Source organism: Phyllobates terribilis, unplaced genomic scaffold (genome assembly GCF_046119375.1).
Source record: "Phyllobates terribilis strain yellow unplaced genomic scaffold, ASM4611937v1 Scaffold_5__5_contigs__length_657084704, whole genome shotgun sequence".
Lineage (NCBI taxonomy): Eukaryota > Metazoa > Chordata > Amphibia > Anura > Dendrobatidae > Phyllobates > Phyllobates terribilis.
Window position 1 is genome coordinate 395,364,323 of NW_027362765.1, and position 19,703 is coordinate 395,384,025.

At 35.0% G+C, this 19,703-nt stretch overlaps 1 protein-coding gene and 1 long non-coding RNA gene across 4 annotated transcripts; one reads left to right on the forward strand and one right to left on the reverse strand.

The window, feature by feature from the left end:
• The first annotated feature begins 432 nt into the window (after positions 1–432).
• On the forward strand, positions 433–18,840 carry NKX2-3 (NK2 homeobox 3). 2 transcript variants are annotated; one of them, XM_073685009.1, is made up of 3 exons: positions 433–683; positions 14,019–14,592; positions 16,999–18,840. In XM_073685009.1, the coding sequence occupies exons 2-3, from the start codon at positions 14,256–14,258 to the stop codon at positions 17,625–17,627; spliced, it is 966 nt and encodes a 321-aa protein (XP_073541110.1). In that variant the 5' UTR covers positions 433–683; positions 14,019–14,255; the 3' UTR covers positions 17,628–18,840. The 2 variants fall into 2 exon arrangements, with proteins under 2 accessions (XP_073541110.1, XP_073541108.1); XM_073685007.1 differs by having other exon boundaries at positions 439–683; positions 16,996–18,835.
• Positions 1,570–8,117, reverse strand: LOC141273336 (uncharacterized). 2 transcript variants are annotated; one of them, XR_012322089.1, is made up of 3 exons: positions 8,035–8,117; positions 7,408–7,461; positions 1,570–1,853 (listed from the first exon to the last, which is right to left on the reverse strand). It is a non-coding gene; the product is annotated as an uncharacterized lncRNA (long non-coding RNA). The 2 variants fall into 2 exon arrangements; XR_012322088.1 differs by lacking the exon at positions 8,035–8,117 and adding an exon at positions 7,747–7,894 and having other exon boundaries at positions 1,571–1,853.
• Positions 18,841–19,703: the final 863 nt, after the last annotated feature.

Consider the following 19,703-nt stretch of genomic DNA (forward strand, 5'->3'; position numbering starts at 1 on the left):
AGTAGTAGTAGTAGTAGTAATTATAATATTTTTGTATTATTACAATTTGTAGCAATATTATGTTCTTGTTATTTTTATTATTATTGCTTTTTTTTTATTGTTGATCATTATATTAATTTATTACATATTATTCTTTTTACTTTTCTTTTGTTTTTTTGCAGTTTGTGTGAATCTCAGCATTCTCCATCTACTAAACTCCCCTGATTTTACCCTTCAGGCTGTTATAAAGCAGCAGTATTCTCCCTGTGTAAGAGGCCTGTACTTGTCTGGGGCACTGGCTGAGAAAAGGTGTAAACACCATTAGATCATTTCATAGCACTTGTAATAACACAGTTATATATACTGGGGGGGTCTATTATTTATGTTGTATCACACAGAATTCCTCTTGAGTAGACTGGAGCAGATTGTCTAAGAGCAGAAGGGGATATTTGCACTATTTAGAGACAAGACAGAACCAAGATCTCCTGACAAGGAGATAAGAGTCAGGATCCCAGGCCTGGGAAGCTCTCACTGCTCTCAGAGACCCTGGAAGAAGGAAGGGAAGACAAGGAGGAAGCAGTCCCTGGGGATATAAGGAATAAAACCCTTGAGTTGTCCAATATTCCATTATTGACCAATTGATCAGTATTATTGATTAGTATTATCGGTTATATTGGGAACACTCCAAGAAATTCTCCTGAAAGGTAAGAGGTAGAAGCATCTTAATTACCAGCTACATTAGAAATGAGTGCAGAACATAGTTGTGGGGATGTCCTGGGAGTTGTAGTTCCAAAATAAATTAATGGTCATTGTCAGAATTGTGATAGGGGCACATTATGGCTGCCAGGAAAATTTAGGTTAAGTGATTTTAGTTCCAGGATGCCATGAACTTATTACATTTCCATAACTTTCTGAGACTTGTAGTTCCATACAACTGCTATATTAATGCAGTCACTGGTCGGGGAAGACTATTTAGTGCTCACATAGGACTTGTAGTAAATAGAAGAAGAGTAGAACAGAAACAACACATCCCTGCCCTATCTAGTGCAGAACATTATTAATCAGATATCTGACCGAAGACTTTAGTTAAAGAAAAAAAAAACTGAAATCCAGCAATTAGTTCAGCAGTGAAGATCAGTATCCATTAATACATTGACGTCATGACGATGATGTCATTGTGCGGCCAACCACCTGTTCCTGACAGCAAAGAGACAGAACTGTACAGAGAAAGACTTCATATATGATCTGATCTATTTCTCTATCTATCTATTATCTATGATATATGCATATATATATATATATATATATATATATATATATATATATGTATCTCTATCTATGATATATATATATATATATGATATATATTTATATATATATATATATATCTATGATATATCTACCTGTCTATCCATCTATTACTGCATCTATCTTCTATTACTATGCATATATGAGACTGCATAGACTTGAAAAAGGCTCTGTGAACCGAAACGTTGTCACTTGTGGGCTGATTAAAGTCCACTTTTCTTTTTCGATTTTGGAGTGCTGCCTCTCTTTTTTTAGAGAGAGAGGGAGAGAGAGAATTTTCATATACTAGAATCTTTAGATTGTAGCATACACTTTTATTCTGCTCCAGGAAACACATCGTACAATATAAATATTCCCGTTATTCCATTTAGTAAATTGGATGCATTTTCTGCTGATTTCCTTGGAATGATGAGTCCATGACTGTCCTCCGATCACGATGTGCTGCCCATAGTGTAGAGATCGGGCACTGGCAGCAGGATGCCGGGGATCTGCTGTTATCTGCAGTAAATAACTACCAGGCAGCAGAGCCATCCTCACCACACTGCAGGGAGATGGATGCTCCTGCTCTGGAGAGGACACAGATCAAGTAACAGCACATCAGCAACTTACACTACAGGCTATAGAACAATCAGCATTCCTGTCATCATAATTATCATCAATTATAAGATTCGCATTATAAATAATATAAAGAAAAAAAATTATATATGTACAGTATATATAATTATCATATGATCCATCTACATCTTATAATCATGTTATTGGTATTATTATTAATCATAATGATAAATCAACAATAATAAAGATAATACATGGTGAATGACAAAGAAGAAGAAATAATACAATAATAATAAAATAATAATAATAATATAATCAATCAACAATAATGAAGATAACACGTGGTAGGTAGATAGCTAATAATAATAATAATAATAGTAATAATAATAATAATAAAATACTACTTGTAAAAAATATCTATATTACTACTGCCATACTACTGGTCTAAGGCTATACTTGTATCTAATGGAACCACCACTAATTGTAAAACAGCCATTTTTAATATTATTAGTGTTTTGTTGTATAACTTTTGGTATAAGTATTATTACTATCATTATTGGTAATCATATTACTCATACCAAAACATCATATATTTACCTGCAATGTTATCACATAGTCAGCAAATCTGGTGTTTCTTATTATTTAATACCAGTTAATCAAATAAACAGTTACTGATAATGGTAGGGACAATGGAATGATCAAATAAATATTTGCATACATTCATATTAATATTATTGGTAATAGTACAGGTACTGGTAGGATTAGTTGTACTAGTAGAAGTAACTACGATGTTACCAGGGTAGTTATGCTGAGGGTGATGATAGAGGTAATAGTAGTATAAGTCTGCTTGTATGGTAATATTGGTTGCAGCAGTAAAGGTTAATTATTGCTAATACATTGAATGTTATTATTCAAGGTAATAATGATGAGACTGATGATACTAGTAGTAGTGTTAGTAGCAGTATAACTAGTCGCGCTACATAATTGTGTGCTAATTAGTGGCTATTAGTTTGGCTAATGATAATGAGGGTGATGGTAATGATGATAGTGGTAATGGTAGTAGAAGTGTAGTAATATAGCAATACTAGCTACAGTAGTAATAGCTAATTATTACTAATACATTGGATGTTATTATCCAGGGTAATAATGATGAGAGTGATGATACTATTATCAGTGTTGGTAGCAGTATCTCTAGTTTTGCAGTAATAGTGGTAGCTATGCCTTCATTAGTGGCTATTCTGGCTAATGATGATGAGGGTGATGGTAATAATGGTGATAGTGGTGAGGACAGGTCAGAGGGGGCAGGTGACACATTATCTGCACATGGACAGATAATTATCTCCAGTAACAATGAGCAGGTAACATTCAGGTATTTGTCTCTGGCGCCTGCTCCGGAGAACACAGCAGCAGCTCAGACAGAGGCGGACAATGGACACTGAGGGATAAGCAGCACTTTCCCTCCCGGTGCTAAGAGCATCCAATGTGCCCAAAACCACTGTGCACACAGACCATGTCACCAGCTCCCAGGACACACACCATTATTATCACACAAGCACTGGGGAGAATCCTGAGCACAGGAATTGCCATGCGGGATAGAAGGGGTTAACATGTGTGCATTCAGTTACACACAGGGCAACCCTGGTAGGACATGCTGTAAATGCAGAATACTGCAGCATAGTTACTATTAGCTGGCTGTTATGTAGAAATATTATTTTACTGAATTAGTTTGGATGGGGTTAAAATAATACTGGTAATTCAATTCATAATAATTCGTTTTAGTGTAATTAATGTTTAATGATGCAATTATATAACGATTGATTACTACTTTTACTAAGTAGCGTTTACGTTAGCTTTAGTGGTTGTAGTAATCCTGGGCGTAATAGTTCATATTAGTGTAATAATAATATACAGCATAGCATTACTTCACTGTTATTACTTCTGATATGGTTATACTCTGAGTATTACTACTATTACTTCGTGTAAAGGATGTATTCATATTGGCAGTATTAATAGGAATTGATATTAGTGTAATATATATATATATATATATATATATATATATATATATATATATATATATATATATAACATTACTTCAAACACTACTGTTCTTATTACTATTATTCTACTGGTGTGTCTTGTATAGGTTGAATTCAGATTGGTAGTATTAATAGGAATTGATATTAGTGTAATATATATATATATATATATATATATATATATATATATATATATATATACATTACTTCAAACACTACTGTTCTTATTACTATTATTCTACTGGTATGTCTTGTATAGGTTGAATTCAGATTGGCAGTATTAATAGGAATTGACATTAGTATAATATATATATACAACTTTACTTACAATTTTACTTCAATCACTGCTGTTCTTATTACTATTATTCTATTACTTCTTGTATTTGTTATACCCGTACTAGCAAACGTTCATGTTAGTATACCATTAAATATAATATTTTTCTTATAATACTACTATTCTATTATTACTTCTTATTATATGTTGTGTTTCTTTGATTATTACTACTATTGCTTCTTGTAATTGTTGAATTCACATTATCAATTATAATATTTTTCTTCTAATACTACTATTCTGTGCTGCGGAATATGTTGGCGCTATATAAATAAAGATTATTAATATTACTACCTCTTTCATGGTTATATGTTTCGTTACCTTAATTATTGCTACTATTGCTTTTTGGAATTATTGAATTCACATTATTAGTATTAGTAATAGTAGTAGTAGTAGGTGTGGTATTATTATATATAATATTTATAATATAAGTCGTAGTAGTAATAGATGCTCATATTCGTGTAGTATCATAAATAATAATAATAATTTTGCTTTTATTACTGCTTTTATATTATTACCTCTTTCATAGTTATACATTGTATTACTCTGTTGTAATCATATAAGTATTAGTACTACTGTTACCAGTAGTTTTAGAAGTAGGAGAACAATTGGTTTATTTCTAATTAAACTCTGTCAGTGATCATAGTGGTTGCATAAGTAGTAACATGTAATTTTCGTTCTTACATAGTAAAATGAGTAGAATTAATACTAGTATTAATTATTGTAGCTGTGCATTCGTTTGATTAGTATTATTATAGTATCACAATGGTGATTTCTCAGGTGTCAGATTTGTTGCAGAAGCTGGTAGAAATCCATGTTTTTAGCTGTAGAAACAACACTATTCAGGTGAATGGAACTAGTTTTCAGTCTCAGCGATTTCTGCTATAATCTGCCACGAGTGAATTCACCTGTGTTGGGATAGTGGGTTTAGAAAGTGCATTTTACACTGTATTAATATTAGCATACTTGGTATAGTATCAGTGGCTGCACAGTAATTGTGTCTGTATCCCCGATTGTGGAGCCACCAGCAGTAATGGAGTCTTGTAGCTGTAAATGGTTATTTATTACATGATCTGCGCTGGGGTAGCATGTTTTATATCATTTCTGGTATTATGGTATTATTACTTCTTTACTAGACATGATTATTCGGATCCCTCTATTCTTCTACTGTCTCCAGCACCAGCAGCAGAGCATTCACTGATCTCCTATGTGCTGAGCAGTGACAGCTCAGGAGCTGGATCCAGGCTCTGCTCCTCCACATAGAAAGATTCAGCTGCTTTCACTATAAACACACAAATCTGCTGTGAAGAAATAAAGATACAATCTTGTATTTGTCAGAGGCTCTACCTAATGTCTGCGCTGACAGTACAGTGATGTATCACCCCTCAGCCCTGCAGCCTGCAAATTATAGGACAAATACATACATCTTCCTGCAGACACCAGGTGACACCCACTTCCTCTGCTGCTCACAGCCACAGCCAACACTCACAGGCCTAACTGTGTATATAGACAGCCAAATAATGGTAATAATCATCCTATCATAGTGTAATAAGCCATCATTGCATCATACTATATAATAATCGTTAATAGATTATCCATAATAAGAACACACATAGTCATCATCTTATAGTAGGAAATATAATGATATCTAATCATCGTGATATTAATCATATACTAACAGGGGTTAGCAACCTGCTGCACAGCCATCTGTTGTGAAACTACAACTCCCAGCATACCTTGAAAGCTGCAGCCTACCATAGCCTGGCAAGGTATGATGGGAGCTGTATTTTAACAACAGCTAATCTGCAGCAGGATGCTAAACCATGTGATATAATAATGAAATCAATACAAATCATCATTCTATTATATCAGACCTATTATTATCACTAACAACACTAAACTAGTATTATAGAGTTGACAGATAATGCATAATATCTATCTATCTATCTATCTATCTATCTGTCTATCTACCTATCCATCCATCTTGCAAGCTATCGATTGATCATTATAGATGTAGCAAATTCATTTTGTTTTAAATAACTTATTTATTTATTTTTGCTGGTGATGTGTGCTGGTGTGATTTTGCATGGGACTGCAGGTAATATATCTGATAAGTAATATAATAACTCAATTATAAGACACCGAGGTGCACATAAAATAAAATCCTAATGATAAATTAAATTATTGTGTATAATAATATTAATAAAAATATTATTATTGATATTATACTTGTTTACATGTATATTATTTGTAGATTATAATTTATTATATGTATCATTGTATTATTATTTATTATGTTAACTATTATTATTATTATTATTATTAATAATAATAATAAGCTATCCAAATAAAATACCGTGATCATCCAATGGGTTTGAGAAAAATATATATATATCATTACAGATAGATAGATAGATAGATAGATAGATAGATAGATAGATAGATAGATAGATAGATAGATAGGTATTATTTACGCTGATGCCTTGAATTATTGGAGAATTTTAATATTTATTGCACAAATTAATCAGACGATTCTAATAAAAAAAAATATTTGAGACCCAACAAGTATAGATTAAATTTTACATTTATTAGTTTTAATATATTCCAAGTTTGCACTTTAAACAAAAACAGTTTCATGGTTTAAAAAAAAAATTAAAAGGAAAGCAAAATCCTGCGACATTCTGTATTAAACTTGACACCTTTTATTTGCTTTCCTTTTTTTCCTATTTATTTTGTTACTTTTTTTGTTGTGTTTTTTTTTCCTCTTAATTTCTTCTTTAATTATTAAATACTTTCGGATCTTATTTCAGAGGGAAAATTAGGGACTATTAATCACAAATATAAAACCGTATAGGGCAGTCACCGCAGGCACAAGTGTTGTGTAGTTTGGTTGTATATTCCGTATATTCTATTCTACAGAAGGTTTATTGTTTAACTTGTGCATTGATTTTTTTTTCTTTCTACAACAGACTTATGAAAAAAAATGTATACATATAGAAAGTAAAATGATCTTTCTCAGGAATATATTGAAATAAACATTTGTACATTTGCAGGTTTCATAATATAGTGATATTTTTTTTTTTCAATAGCTTGTGGGGCAGCGCATGGACCTTATAGTATCTTATTACTGACCTGTATAGCATTGTATTCTCTCCGAGGATCAATTATTTTAGGGGAAGATGTCTCCTTACCTACCTCATCCAATATAGTCACTGTATTTTTCACACTGATGATTGCCTTCCTATGCAACTGAAATATAAAGCAGAGCCCATATTGCTGCTACTGATCTGTGCATGGAGGAGAAGTAAATCTGTTATATTGATAGATAGTTGCAGACACAGAACTGATCAGGGTATGATTGCACTCAGATATCTTCTGCACACTGAGGTTATCCTAGGGCCTGTGCACATGTACATACGTTACAGGAACTGGCTGGATGTGTGAGGAAGGCCAGGCTGCCCCAGAGGATGTCACACTGATAACACTGTAATTGTTATCACATATAGACACTACTCCCCCCATAATGTCACTTACTACAGGTCCAGATAAAGCAGCTCTCCCCGTCTGCACACACCTCCCTGTGCTGAGCTGCAGCTTCCTTTATCCTCTATGCTACACACTTTCACTGCACTAAAGAAAGTGATGATGACATGATGATATTCCATTAATGCACAGAATGGGGGGTGGGCAGGCTTTAGAGATGAGTGGATGTAGGACCACTAGCCCCAGCATAAACTCACAGTCTATCCCACCACCACAGATGCAGATATTATTCTATATGTAGTCTATATATACATTGGGATGGTGCAGTGTACGTGTTACCTCCAGGCTTTCACTTCCAGTTCAGTGCAGGCAGGGTGTGCACACAGGTAAGGGAGTGCACTATGTATCAGGCCAGTGTAATCCTGGTAGATCTGCTATGTATCCTTGTCTGACAGCAGAGATAGGACTGTATTATAAACAGTCCAGGAGGTAGCAGCTTATTATAATCATATAATGCACTGCTATATACTGTAGTTTGCAAATAATGTGCTGCAGCAGCAGACTGAAATGTGAACAAATACTCACAGGAACAGGGATTAGGATCCCAGTATGCAGTGCAACATGTTGTATTATACTAGATGCCAGTGATTTCAAGGTTCTCTAGTAAGATAGGAGTGTGTGTGTGTGTGTGTGTGTGTGTGTGTGTGTGTGTGTGTGTTATACTGATGTGTGTTGTGTACTGTGGTTTTCTTTTTATCTTCTTTTATCTTACATTATATATTCATATTATGTTTTGTTTTGTTTTTTTTTAATATAATCTTCTATGCATCTTATATCTGTGCAACCGGTTGGTGTGTGTATGTACATGTAGATATACATCTGTGAACGTACAGTAAGTATGTGTTTGTAAATGTGGAATATATGTGTGGTTGTATGAAAAAAAGTGGACTTTATTAAGCCCAAGTGCCAACGTTTCGGTTCATGGAACCTTTCTCATGCCAAAAAAAACTGAGGTTCCATTAACCGAAACATTGCTATTTGGGCTTAATAGAGTCCACTTTTTTCAACTTTTTTTCTGACTGGAGTGCTGCCTTCTTTAGGATCTATATTACGGAACAAATTGGACGTTTGTCTGGAGGCCTGGCACCTATTGTGAGTAACTATTAAATGGTACTGATCCACAAACCCTTGTATTGATATATATACACATGCCTTTCTATAACTCGATCCATATTTATTTGCATATTAATATATACGTATATATGTGTACATACATATATAGTGTCTATATGTGTGTATTGAGTATAGATATGTGTGTCTAATATATATGTATACTGGTCATCACCGAACAGGTACAACTGCTATGATATATATATATACTGTATATATATGCTGTATATATATATATATATATATATATATAATTCAGATAACACATAATGGCAAATAATTTAAATACAGATCAAAGAAAATGGATTTTAACAGAGTATTGGAAATCTCAAAATGATGAAACCGTTAGAGCAAAATTGGGTTGAAACATTTGGTACTCAAGCCCCAAAGAGACAATCCATTTACTGCATTCGTGACAAATTCAATGCCACTGGCTCAATCCTTAATGCTCCAAAAACTGCTCGACCCAAAACAGTCTGTACAGAAGAGAACAGACAACTTGTTGCTGAAACATTTGTTCAGAGTCCAAAAAAGTCCACAGAAGAGCCTCTTTGGAATTGAGAATTTCACGAGCTTCTATCATGCGAATCCTGAAATCTATGGGGTGGAAGCTGATCGTCCACATCTAATTCATGGTTTATTGGAGGATGATCCAGACAGGCGGCTGCAATTTAGTGTTTGATAAATCTCCCCCTTCATAACCTTATTACATTTTATGTCCACCTACTTTTGGACCATCCTGTATATATATATATATATATATATATATATATATATATATATATATATATATATATATATATATATATATATATATATATATATATATGGATAGAGACAGAAAGACAGACCTCACCACCTTAAAAAAAAAATGAAGAGTGCCAAGCCTCCCAGATAGAATTAAAAAATCGGGGTAGCTCACCAAATAGAATAAATGCTCTCACTTTTTTAACCTAATCGTCGCTGCCACTATGGGCTAATAAATCACTACTTTTTCTATAATTCTAATTGGTGTGCTGCCTCCATTTTTTAATAATATGTAAATATATATATATATATACATATTATTATATATAATGTGTTGTGTGTTTGCAAACTGTAGTTGCATATAAATATAAATGTGTGTTTATTGGGGGCACATTTGATGTGAGGAGCAGGTAAGGGTTTCTTCTTGTGCCCAGTTAGCAGACAGGCCAATAATTGCCCATTATGATGTGATTAGGAGCTGCAGCCTCCGCATTAGGCTTGTAAACATCGTAGATAAGATCTTAAAACACAGACAGAGCTAATCCCTGAGCTGCACCGAGCCCTGGACGTATATACCGAGTGTGCAGGATATATAATTACTGGCCTATAGACAATGCAGTGTACTGTATATGGCAGGATCTCCACAATGGGAGCAGATAGTCGGGGCTCCAGCCACAATTAACATTCTTGCAGCCAATCTGTGTGAGTGAGCGGCAGATAATGGCATCATCACAGACATGGCTGCAGATCTGTGGACAGAGCTCAGATTAGGAGCTGCAGCCCCTGCTCACCCCAGATAACCGGCTTCCTTCTCTCTGCTATATATAGAGGAAGGAGAGCAGAGATGAGGAAGGGGCCGACATCACATATCACTATCACAGAGATGTCTGCCATGTCATACTAGCTGCCCTTTCATCTATTTTCGTTCTTTCTATATACAGTATATCTGTGCAGCAAAGCTGATTTTTATTCATTTATGTAGATGTGCTTGCAGGGTTACATACACTCATATGTAAAAGGAGAGGATGCATTTTGAAGTCATATGTTCAAATGGTAAATTCAGCTCTGCCAGGAAAAGTAGCAAAGTTAAGTGTCATTTCACTTGTTGTTCACATCATTGTGCTCTAGCTATTCTCTGCAAGGAGATAATGACATAGGCTTACTGGCAGTCCCATGTAAACCCTACATGACATGGCCATAGGCTTACTGCCTGTACCATGTAAACCCTACATTTCATTGTCATAGGCTTACTGACAGTTCCATGCAAACCCTACATGGCATGGGGACAGGCTTACTGTCAGTCCGATGTAAACCCTACATTAAATGGACATATGCTTACTGCCTGTCCCATGTAAACCCTACATTGCATTGGCATAGGCTTACTGACAGTTCCATGCAAACCCTACATGGCATGGGGACAGGCTTACTGACAGTTCCATGTAAACCCTGAATTGCATGGACATAGGCTTACTGGCAGTCCCATGTAAGCCCTACATGGCATGGCCATAGGCTTACTGTCAGTCCGATGTAAACCATACATGACATGGCCATAGGCTTACTGTCAGTCCGATGTAAACCCTACATGACATGGACATATGCTTACTGCCTGTCCCATGTAAACCCTACATTGCATTGGCATAGGCTGACTGACAGTTCCATGCAAACCCTACATGGCATGGGGACAGGCTTACTGACAGTTCCATGTAAACCTTGAATTGCATGGACATATGCTTACTGCCTGTCCCATGTAAACCCTACATTGCATTGGCATAGGCTGACTGACAGTTCCATGCAAACCCTACATGGCATGGGGACAGGCTTACTGACAGTTCCATGTAAACCCTGAATTGCATGGACATAGGCTTACTTGCAGTCCCATGCAAACCCTACATTTCATTGACATATACTTACTGGCAGTCCCATTTAAATCACACATTGAATATTATTTAATATGTTAGTATACTCTATCCTTTGGCAACATGGGAGTTGGAATCAGAATGAGTTGTGTTAAATGAAAAACTACTTAGCTACATCTGTAATACTCCTATCCTCTACATACATAGTGTGGGTAGGCTTACTGTCAGTCCCATGTAAACCCTAAATTGTATATAGTGACAGAAAAGAAATCAAGAGTGATAAAAATATATACATATAGATGGACAAATATAAATAGATGGATGAATAGATAGATCGTCTACTCTCTTAATATATCATAACAGCCACTAATTCTACCCCAGGCTATGTGCTCTGATGTAATTATGATTTATATCTCATATCTTTTCCTAATGATATAATTATGCAGGAAATGATTATTAAAGCTATTAACAGTTAACCTTCTATCTGCCAGAGGGCAGGCAACAAGCAAAAAGCAAGACCATACAGGAGTTCCCATTTACCAGATTACATCTCTATTTGTCCATATAGTAACATGGGGTGGAGTACACCAAGCCTTGACAGCAAATTTCCCACATGAATATACAATCAGCTGCCACAATAATAATCCGCAATAATAATTTTAGTTGATCACCTGAAGTGTTATGCGGACCACCCTGCTGTCTCACCTGTATAAACTAGGACTGAAAAGGAGCGACATTTGTCACATAATTGCTTTTTTTCCGTGTTGACAAATTGGCAAAATAAGGTGAAAACTATAGATATATTATAACAAATAAACAAATCAATCAAATTCACAATTACTGATTGTACTTTTCTATCATTACTAATTAGTTAGGAATGTTAAAGGATACTAGATAACTACATTCTTAATTGCCGCCCTCATCTGTGCTACATTGTATGTAATCTATCTATATTATATTATTTATTTTTTTTCCCCAGAAAGTTAGGATTACAACTCCAACCTCACCTAATAGGTTGCTGGCATAGGGAATACTGTACAGGTCTGTATCTTGCCTGAGGTGTGATTAATATCAGAGTATCAGTAGAAATTGATAGGTGTTATTAGACGGATCAGTAGAACATGGAGGTTGTAATTTTATATACAGCAATTAGCTTCTACATCAGCCTTCATCAGGCCATTAACCAAGCCCAGGTCAACCGAACAGGAGATAGATAGATAGATAGATAGATAGATAGATAGATAGATAGATAGATAGAATTGTATTTTACATAACAACTTAATATCTTACATAATTTGTATTAAACAACAAATATTATAAGCACCCAATTTGTAATTCCATAATACGCAATAAATTACTACACATTATAAAATACAGCATTCCTTCAATTCAAGCAAGGTAATTAGAAGATAATTATTAGTACTCAATTTATTATGTTGCAATTTTATAATTAGTATCAGACATTTCACATTAGCAGTAGTATTAGTAGCTGCAATAGTACTAGTAGTAATATTATTTGCATTCTTATTATCAGCAGTTCTGATATTTTCATATGTGCTCCTATTCTATTGGGACTTCTAAAATAGAAATGAACAATATATATAATTATAATAAGGTAGAAACAGCTTTTTCAGTACTACCCAGGATAAAGAGTCGGACTACATGTACAGACTATGGAGTGGCGGCAATATAAATACCACACAATGAAAGGAATTAGATAATCGAAAATGGTGCATATTAGAGAAAAAAATAGTATGCATTCTTAAAAGTATTCTGGACAGTGTGTGAGACATAGAGATAGATGGTTAGATAAATAGATAGATAGATAGATAGATAGACAGATAACATAAGTTTATCAAACTAGCTGCAAATTAACTAAACTTTATATAAAATGTAATTATGTAACTCCTCTAATTATCTCTATCTATCTATCTATCTATCTGTCTATCTAAAATAGAAAATAGAACAGCACACTAAACACATGTAAGGTGGGTGCAAATGCCTCCCAAACAAAATATCCAGATTTTGTCAGAGTTAGCCATGTGGCTAAATAAAGTAATTTTGCTTTGGTAACTATAGGAGTGCTGCCTAACTTTTTTATTTGTATCTATCTATCTATCTATCTATCTATCTTTCTATCTGATCTCTTTATCTATCTATATGATCTATCTGATCTCTTTAGCTGTCTATCTATCCGATATATCTATTTATTTACCTATCTGATCTCTTTATCTATCTAGTAGATTGGAATTTGTCTTTTTTTTCTACATATTTTACCTTATGTTCTCTGGAGAAAGGTCAGAATATGTGACAATGAGTTGTGTTAAATGATAAACTCCTCTGCTACATCTGTAATGCTCCTATCCTCACATGTACAATGTTGGTGTTTGGTATCTGGTTTTCTGGGGTTAACTTCCCAGGCCTGATCCTCCTGGGATCCTTCCTCAGCACATAGGACTCTTCCTGGACACAGGAGATGTGGGAGGAGGTTTTAGGAGTAAACAACCAATCAAGGATCCCTCTTTAGTTTTTTTTTCTTCTTCTTTAAAGGCCTGGATGATTGACAGTCTCTTGGGATGACGTCGCCAGAAAGGGTGGGGCGTGTGGAGCAGGCAGTACCCCATGCCCCAGCTATTCCCTACTCTGCCTGTAACAAAACCCACAGCAGGAGAGGCCAGGCTAATGGAGGCTATGTAGAGTGAGGACTGCAGCAGCACAAGTGTCTCCGTCCATCTCCTGCTGCACAGGATTTAGCCATTCCCTGGACTTTACAGATAACTTTTCCTGATGATGTTACCAAGTCCAGTCACCTCCACACCTTTCTCTGTGAAGGATATTCTCAACAGAGAACCCCAGGGGCCGCAGCAGCCAGCCCACCCCAGGGGGCACCTGGCACAGGACCTGGAGGTTGAATACAGCCAGGCTGCATGCATGCTGGGAGCCAGGTCTGCCTACACTGAGGGCAATGACAAACTCTCCTATCTGAACTCTATGGGGGCTGCAGAGGGCCATGGGGAGGTGGGCATCTCTCCTGAAGCCTATGTGCATGTAGCCCTGGACACTTGTACCCCCAAAGAAGAGGAGGAGGATGATGAAGAAGAATCTCTCAGGGAAAGGGGCCACAGTAAGTCAATTCATCATTATTACTAATAGTGTCACTATTATCATTATTGTCATTGATATTGCTGTTATTATTGCTGCAACTACTTTGGTTAATATCATCATCATAATAATAACATGAATAGTTATCATAGTACCAGTAATAGTACTAGTATTAATTATAGTTGTAAATAATATCATTATAATATTATTAGTAGAGATGTTATTATTTATGTAGTAATAATAATAATAATACATTTAAAATTGCAGTATTAATAATACCAGATTACAGCTTTGGCAGTACCAGTATTGTTAGTACTATCGATTGTATTATTGTTCTTATTATGATGTGTATTATTAGTAGTAGTGGTAGGATTAATAATAAGAGAAGAAATAATAATAGTAGTAACAGTATTGCTGCTGTTGTCGTTGTTATTACTAGTATAAATAACTATAGGGGTAGAACTAGTAATAATATTAGCTCTAAAATTAGTAATTGTAGTATTGTTATTATTACTATTATTATTGGTAGCAGTAGTAGTAATGCTAGCAGTAGTATCATTGGTAGCAGTTGTATAAATGACATTACTGGTAGTAGAAAAAATACTATTTCTCATGTTCACAAATTGTAGTAGTAATAATAAAAAAGACGTAGTAGTAATATGAGTAACTATTAGTAGTAATAGCATTAGTTGTAATAGTAGTAGTATAATTGGTAGCAGTGGTATAAATAGCATTAGTGGGGGTAGCAGGAATACTCTTGCTAAATATAATAAGTTGTAATAATATAATGATAATATTAATAATACTAGTAAGTAATTTTAGTATTGTTATTAATAGATTAGTAGCAATAGTATAAATAACCTTGGTGGTAGTAAAGGGACCTTTAATAATAATAATTATTATTATTATTTATAGTAATAATAATAGTGATGATAATAATATAAAATATAATAATAGCGATGGTAGTAGTAGAATAAGTATTATTATTCTCATCATTCTTACCACTAATATTCTAGGCCTGCAGTAACAGCCTCCACACTCAGGATCAGCCTTATCCTTGTGTCTATTTGCTCTGTGCTGCTCTCCCAGACAAGCGCAGCATTAGAGGAGATGCATGAAACGTATTGTTATTTGCAGAGGTTATCGTGAACTTGTCACCTATAAACGCCGAGTGTGACTGCGACCGTGTAAACGTCCTGCGTCTCCTGGGGCCTAAATTACTACAGAACAGGAATTATGACTTTAGTACAATCCCGAAAAACTCTGGATAGAAAGTTCTGGTTCTGGGGAGGAGGAAAAGGCAAGAGATCTGACAGCAAAATGTATTCAAGAGTAAAATAAATTGTATAAATTACAGCAGCAAGAAGTAATGTACAAAATGTAACAATAATCACTGTAATATAACATTACAAGAATAACAATCACAAAATCCCGATGATAGGTAATAACAACATAATTATAATAAATATAATATACTACTACTAATACGTGTAATATAAATATATGTAATAGTATTTACTTATAGATACATGGAACCATAATGAACATATATAATGATGACCTAGACATAAAAATGTAATAAAATAAAATCATCATCATTATTATAATGTCATTTATTTTAGATCAATGATAATTATAATATGTTATAATACAACTATAATATTATCAATAATAACAACAACAACTTCATCATCTTGAATTTAGATTCAGATAAACTTCAGAAAGCTTCTCACTTTCAAGCCAATTGTGTGTTTTACTTTACATTAATATACGGAGTCAAGTACAATATCAACATACGAGGTAAATATATATATTTTTACACTATATATATGTACGTGTGTATATATATATATATATATGTTGGGTCTACTACAATATTAAAAGAGGTAAACATATATTTTTTTACTCTCTCTCTCTCTAGTTCTATATTATAAACCATAAAAATAGAATGCAGTACTCCAAATTAAATGCAAAAAAGAGGACTGTATTAAGCGCAAATGGCAACGTTTCGGATCACGGAACCTTTCTCAAGCTTGAACCAAAACGTTGCCATTTAGGCTTAATAAAGTCCACTTTTTCTGCATTTAATTTGGAGTACTGCATTCTTTTTTTTATAGTGTATATATATATATATATATATATATATATATATATATATATATATATATATGTTTATATATGTTTATATATATACATATATACACACATGTACTTATATATATATATATATATATAGTGTGAAAAATATATTTACCTCTTATTCTAATATTGTAGTTGACACAATATATTAATATATAGTATATAGACACACATATATATATTTGTACACACATATATGTATATAATCACACACACACACACACTTGTATATAGACACATATATACAGAATGTGTCAGGATGGTCATGGCTGTCTTCTCCACACAGAAGCTTGCTTCATGAAGAAGTCCCCCCAGGATGAGGACAAGCAGGAGGACCTGGACAGGCCCAAGCAGAGGAGCCGCAGGAAGCCCCGGGTGCTCTTCTCCCAGGCCCAGGTCTTTGAGCTGGAGAGAAGGTTCAAGCAGCAGAGATACCTGTCAGCCCCAGAGAGGGAACACCTGGCCAACAGCCTGAAACTCACCTCTACCCAGGTGAAAATCTGGTTCCAAAACAGGAGATACAAGTGCAAAAGACAAAGGCAAGACAAGTCCCTGGAAATGGGCAGCCACCACCCACCACCACCACCCAGGAGGGTGGCAGTGCCAGTGCTGGTGAGGGATGGAAAACCTTGCATTGCTGGCAGTCAAAGCTATAACAGTGCTTATAATGTAGCTGCCAGTCCCTACTCTTATAATAGTTACCCGACTTACAGCTACAACAACAGCTCTTCCTACAACAGCAACTACAGCTGCAACTACTCTGGGATGCCATCCATCCAGCACAATGCAGCAGGGACTAATCCATTTGTAAACATGGGCAACCTGAGCCAGCTGGGCAATACATCCCAACCACAAAACCACACAGGGGCATCAATGCCATCCTGCCAGGGGACACTACAAGGGATTCGTGCCTGGTAGGGCTAGAGATACAGACATTATTATGTATTGGATATAGGAAATATATAAAATATATCTATCTATCTGATCACAAGAGATCCCCAGGATCCAGAGCCTGGTGCTGAGCGGCCAATGGAGTGTAACACTGACCCCCAGGCGTCCATTACTATATCATATTACAGGTTGTTATATTACAGGAGCTTTATATGAACCACATGAGGATCCAGAAGAAGAAGCCTTAACCCTTTATCTCTTGCTCCAAGACTGCACATGATGTATATACAGCAATAATGCAGGCATAGTAAGTAATGCAGCCCACACGTGCCCACCAGATGCCAGGACCCAGCTGGTGACACTTGTCAATGGTATTCTATTAAATCATTACTTATTTTTGTTAAGACCGCAAACGACTACAATTCCCAGCATGCTTACGACAGCCTGGCATGGCATGTTGGGACTTGTATTCCTATCAATTCTTCCAAGTAGAGATAATAAAGAGTTAATTACAGCATGTAAAGATGCAATGAATATTTAATACCTTGTGTGACACTAACAGGTCTTCACCCTCAGAGCTGCAATCTGTGACTCAGCAGATGGTATGACACTACAACCCAGCTATATTTGGAGTTGTAGTCGCATAAAACTGTTCAGCCATGGGTTACTGGCCCTGCAGATGTATATAGATACCAGATCCACAGTCATTTTATATATACATAGTTGTGGCAGTGCTGACTTATTGCACTCCGAATTACTATTATGCTGTCGGTTTTACCTGCAGAGCCAAATGACACAGTCAGCTCTGCTACCTGTGTCTATGTAATAAGCCTGTGCGCCCCTGTTTGCCTTTGTGTTGCTGGAAAGCCCTATTTATCAGTATATTTCTCTTTGAGTTACATTATGAAGCAGTGATCTGCCATCTGTGGCTCTCCAGCTGCCGGGAGACTACCGCTCACTGTCCATGCTGGGAGTTGTAGTTAACCACAGCTGGAGAGCCGCAGGTTGCAGAGCCCTGTATGCAGTATTTGTCTCTGTTACCATTGTCTGTATCATAGAAAGGAACAAACACTAATTGTACAAAGACTATTTTATTACTGTACAGAGCACCTTCTACTCCAAGACAATCTCCGGTGACTGCACTAAAACCTGAATAAACCGAGGTGCAATATCCCAAAGTGTGAATCTGTCTGTGTGTGGAGAGATCTGCGACCTGGTGTAATACAGAGATACTGTGATCACCTCACTGTACAGATCAGGTCTATCTATCTATCTATCTATCTATCTATCTATCTATCTATCTATCTATCTATCTATCTATCTATCTATCTATCTATCCATAATCTATCTGTTATCTATCAATGAAATTATGCATCTACAATATATATAATATATAGTTTCAAAAGACTGTATATATATATATATATATATATATATATATATATATATATATATATATGAGGGGCAGCACTCTAAAAAAATTGCAATGAAAAGTGGACTTTAATCAGCCTATGTGGCAGCGTTTCAAATAGCAAAACCTTTTTCCATTCCTTTAAAAGGTTCTGTGAACCGAAAAGTTGCCACATGGGTGTGCTTCCTCTCTTATATATATTTTATATGGTGTATTAATTGGATCTTGCTATAGGAGGCCTGGGGGCCTTGCACCCTTTACTATCTATACTTTTGTACTGTTCCACTGACTTTAAATAAATAAATATCTATCTATCTGTTTATCTATCTATCTATTTATCTGTCTATCTATATAATTTTCTATCCATCCATGTTAAATCTTTATATATTTCATTCTTTCCATTATCTATTTATCTATTTCATATCTATTTTTCTATCAATATATTTCAAATGATTTTAAAAAATATATATATACAAAAATCTAAATATTGTATCCATCTATTTATCTATCTATAGCTCTCTCCTCTTTTTCTATTTAACAATCCATTATCTCTATCATATCTATATTTATAAACTCATTTACTTATATCTATCTCTCTCCATCTATTTGTAAATATATTTATCAGCTTATTGTAATAAGTTTCTTGTACATTTTTTATTGTAAGATATTTGCATGAAAACAGATTAGACTTC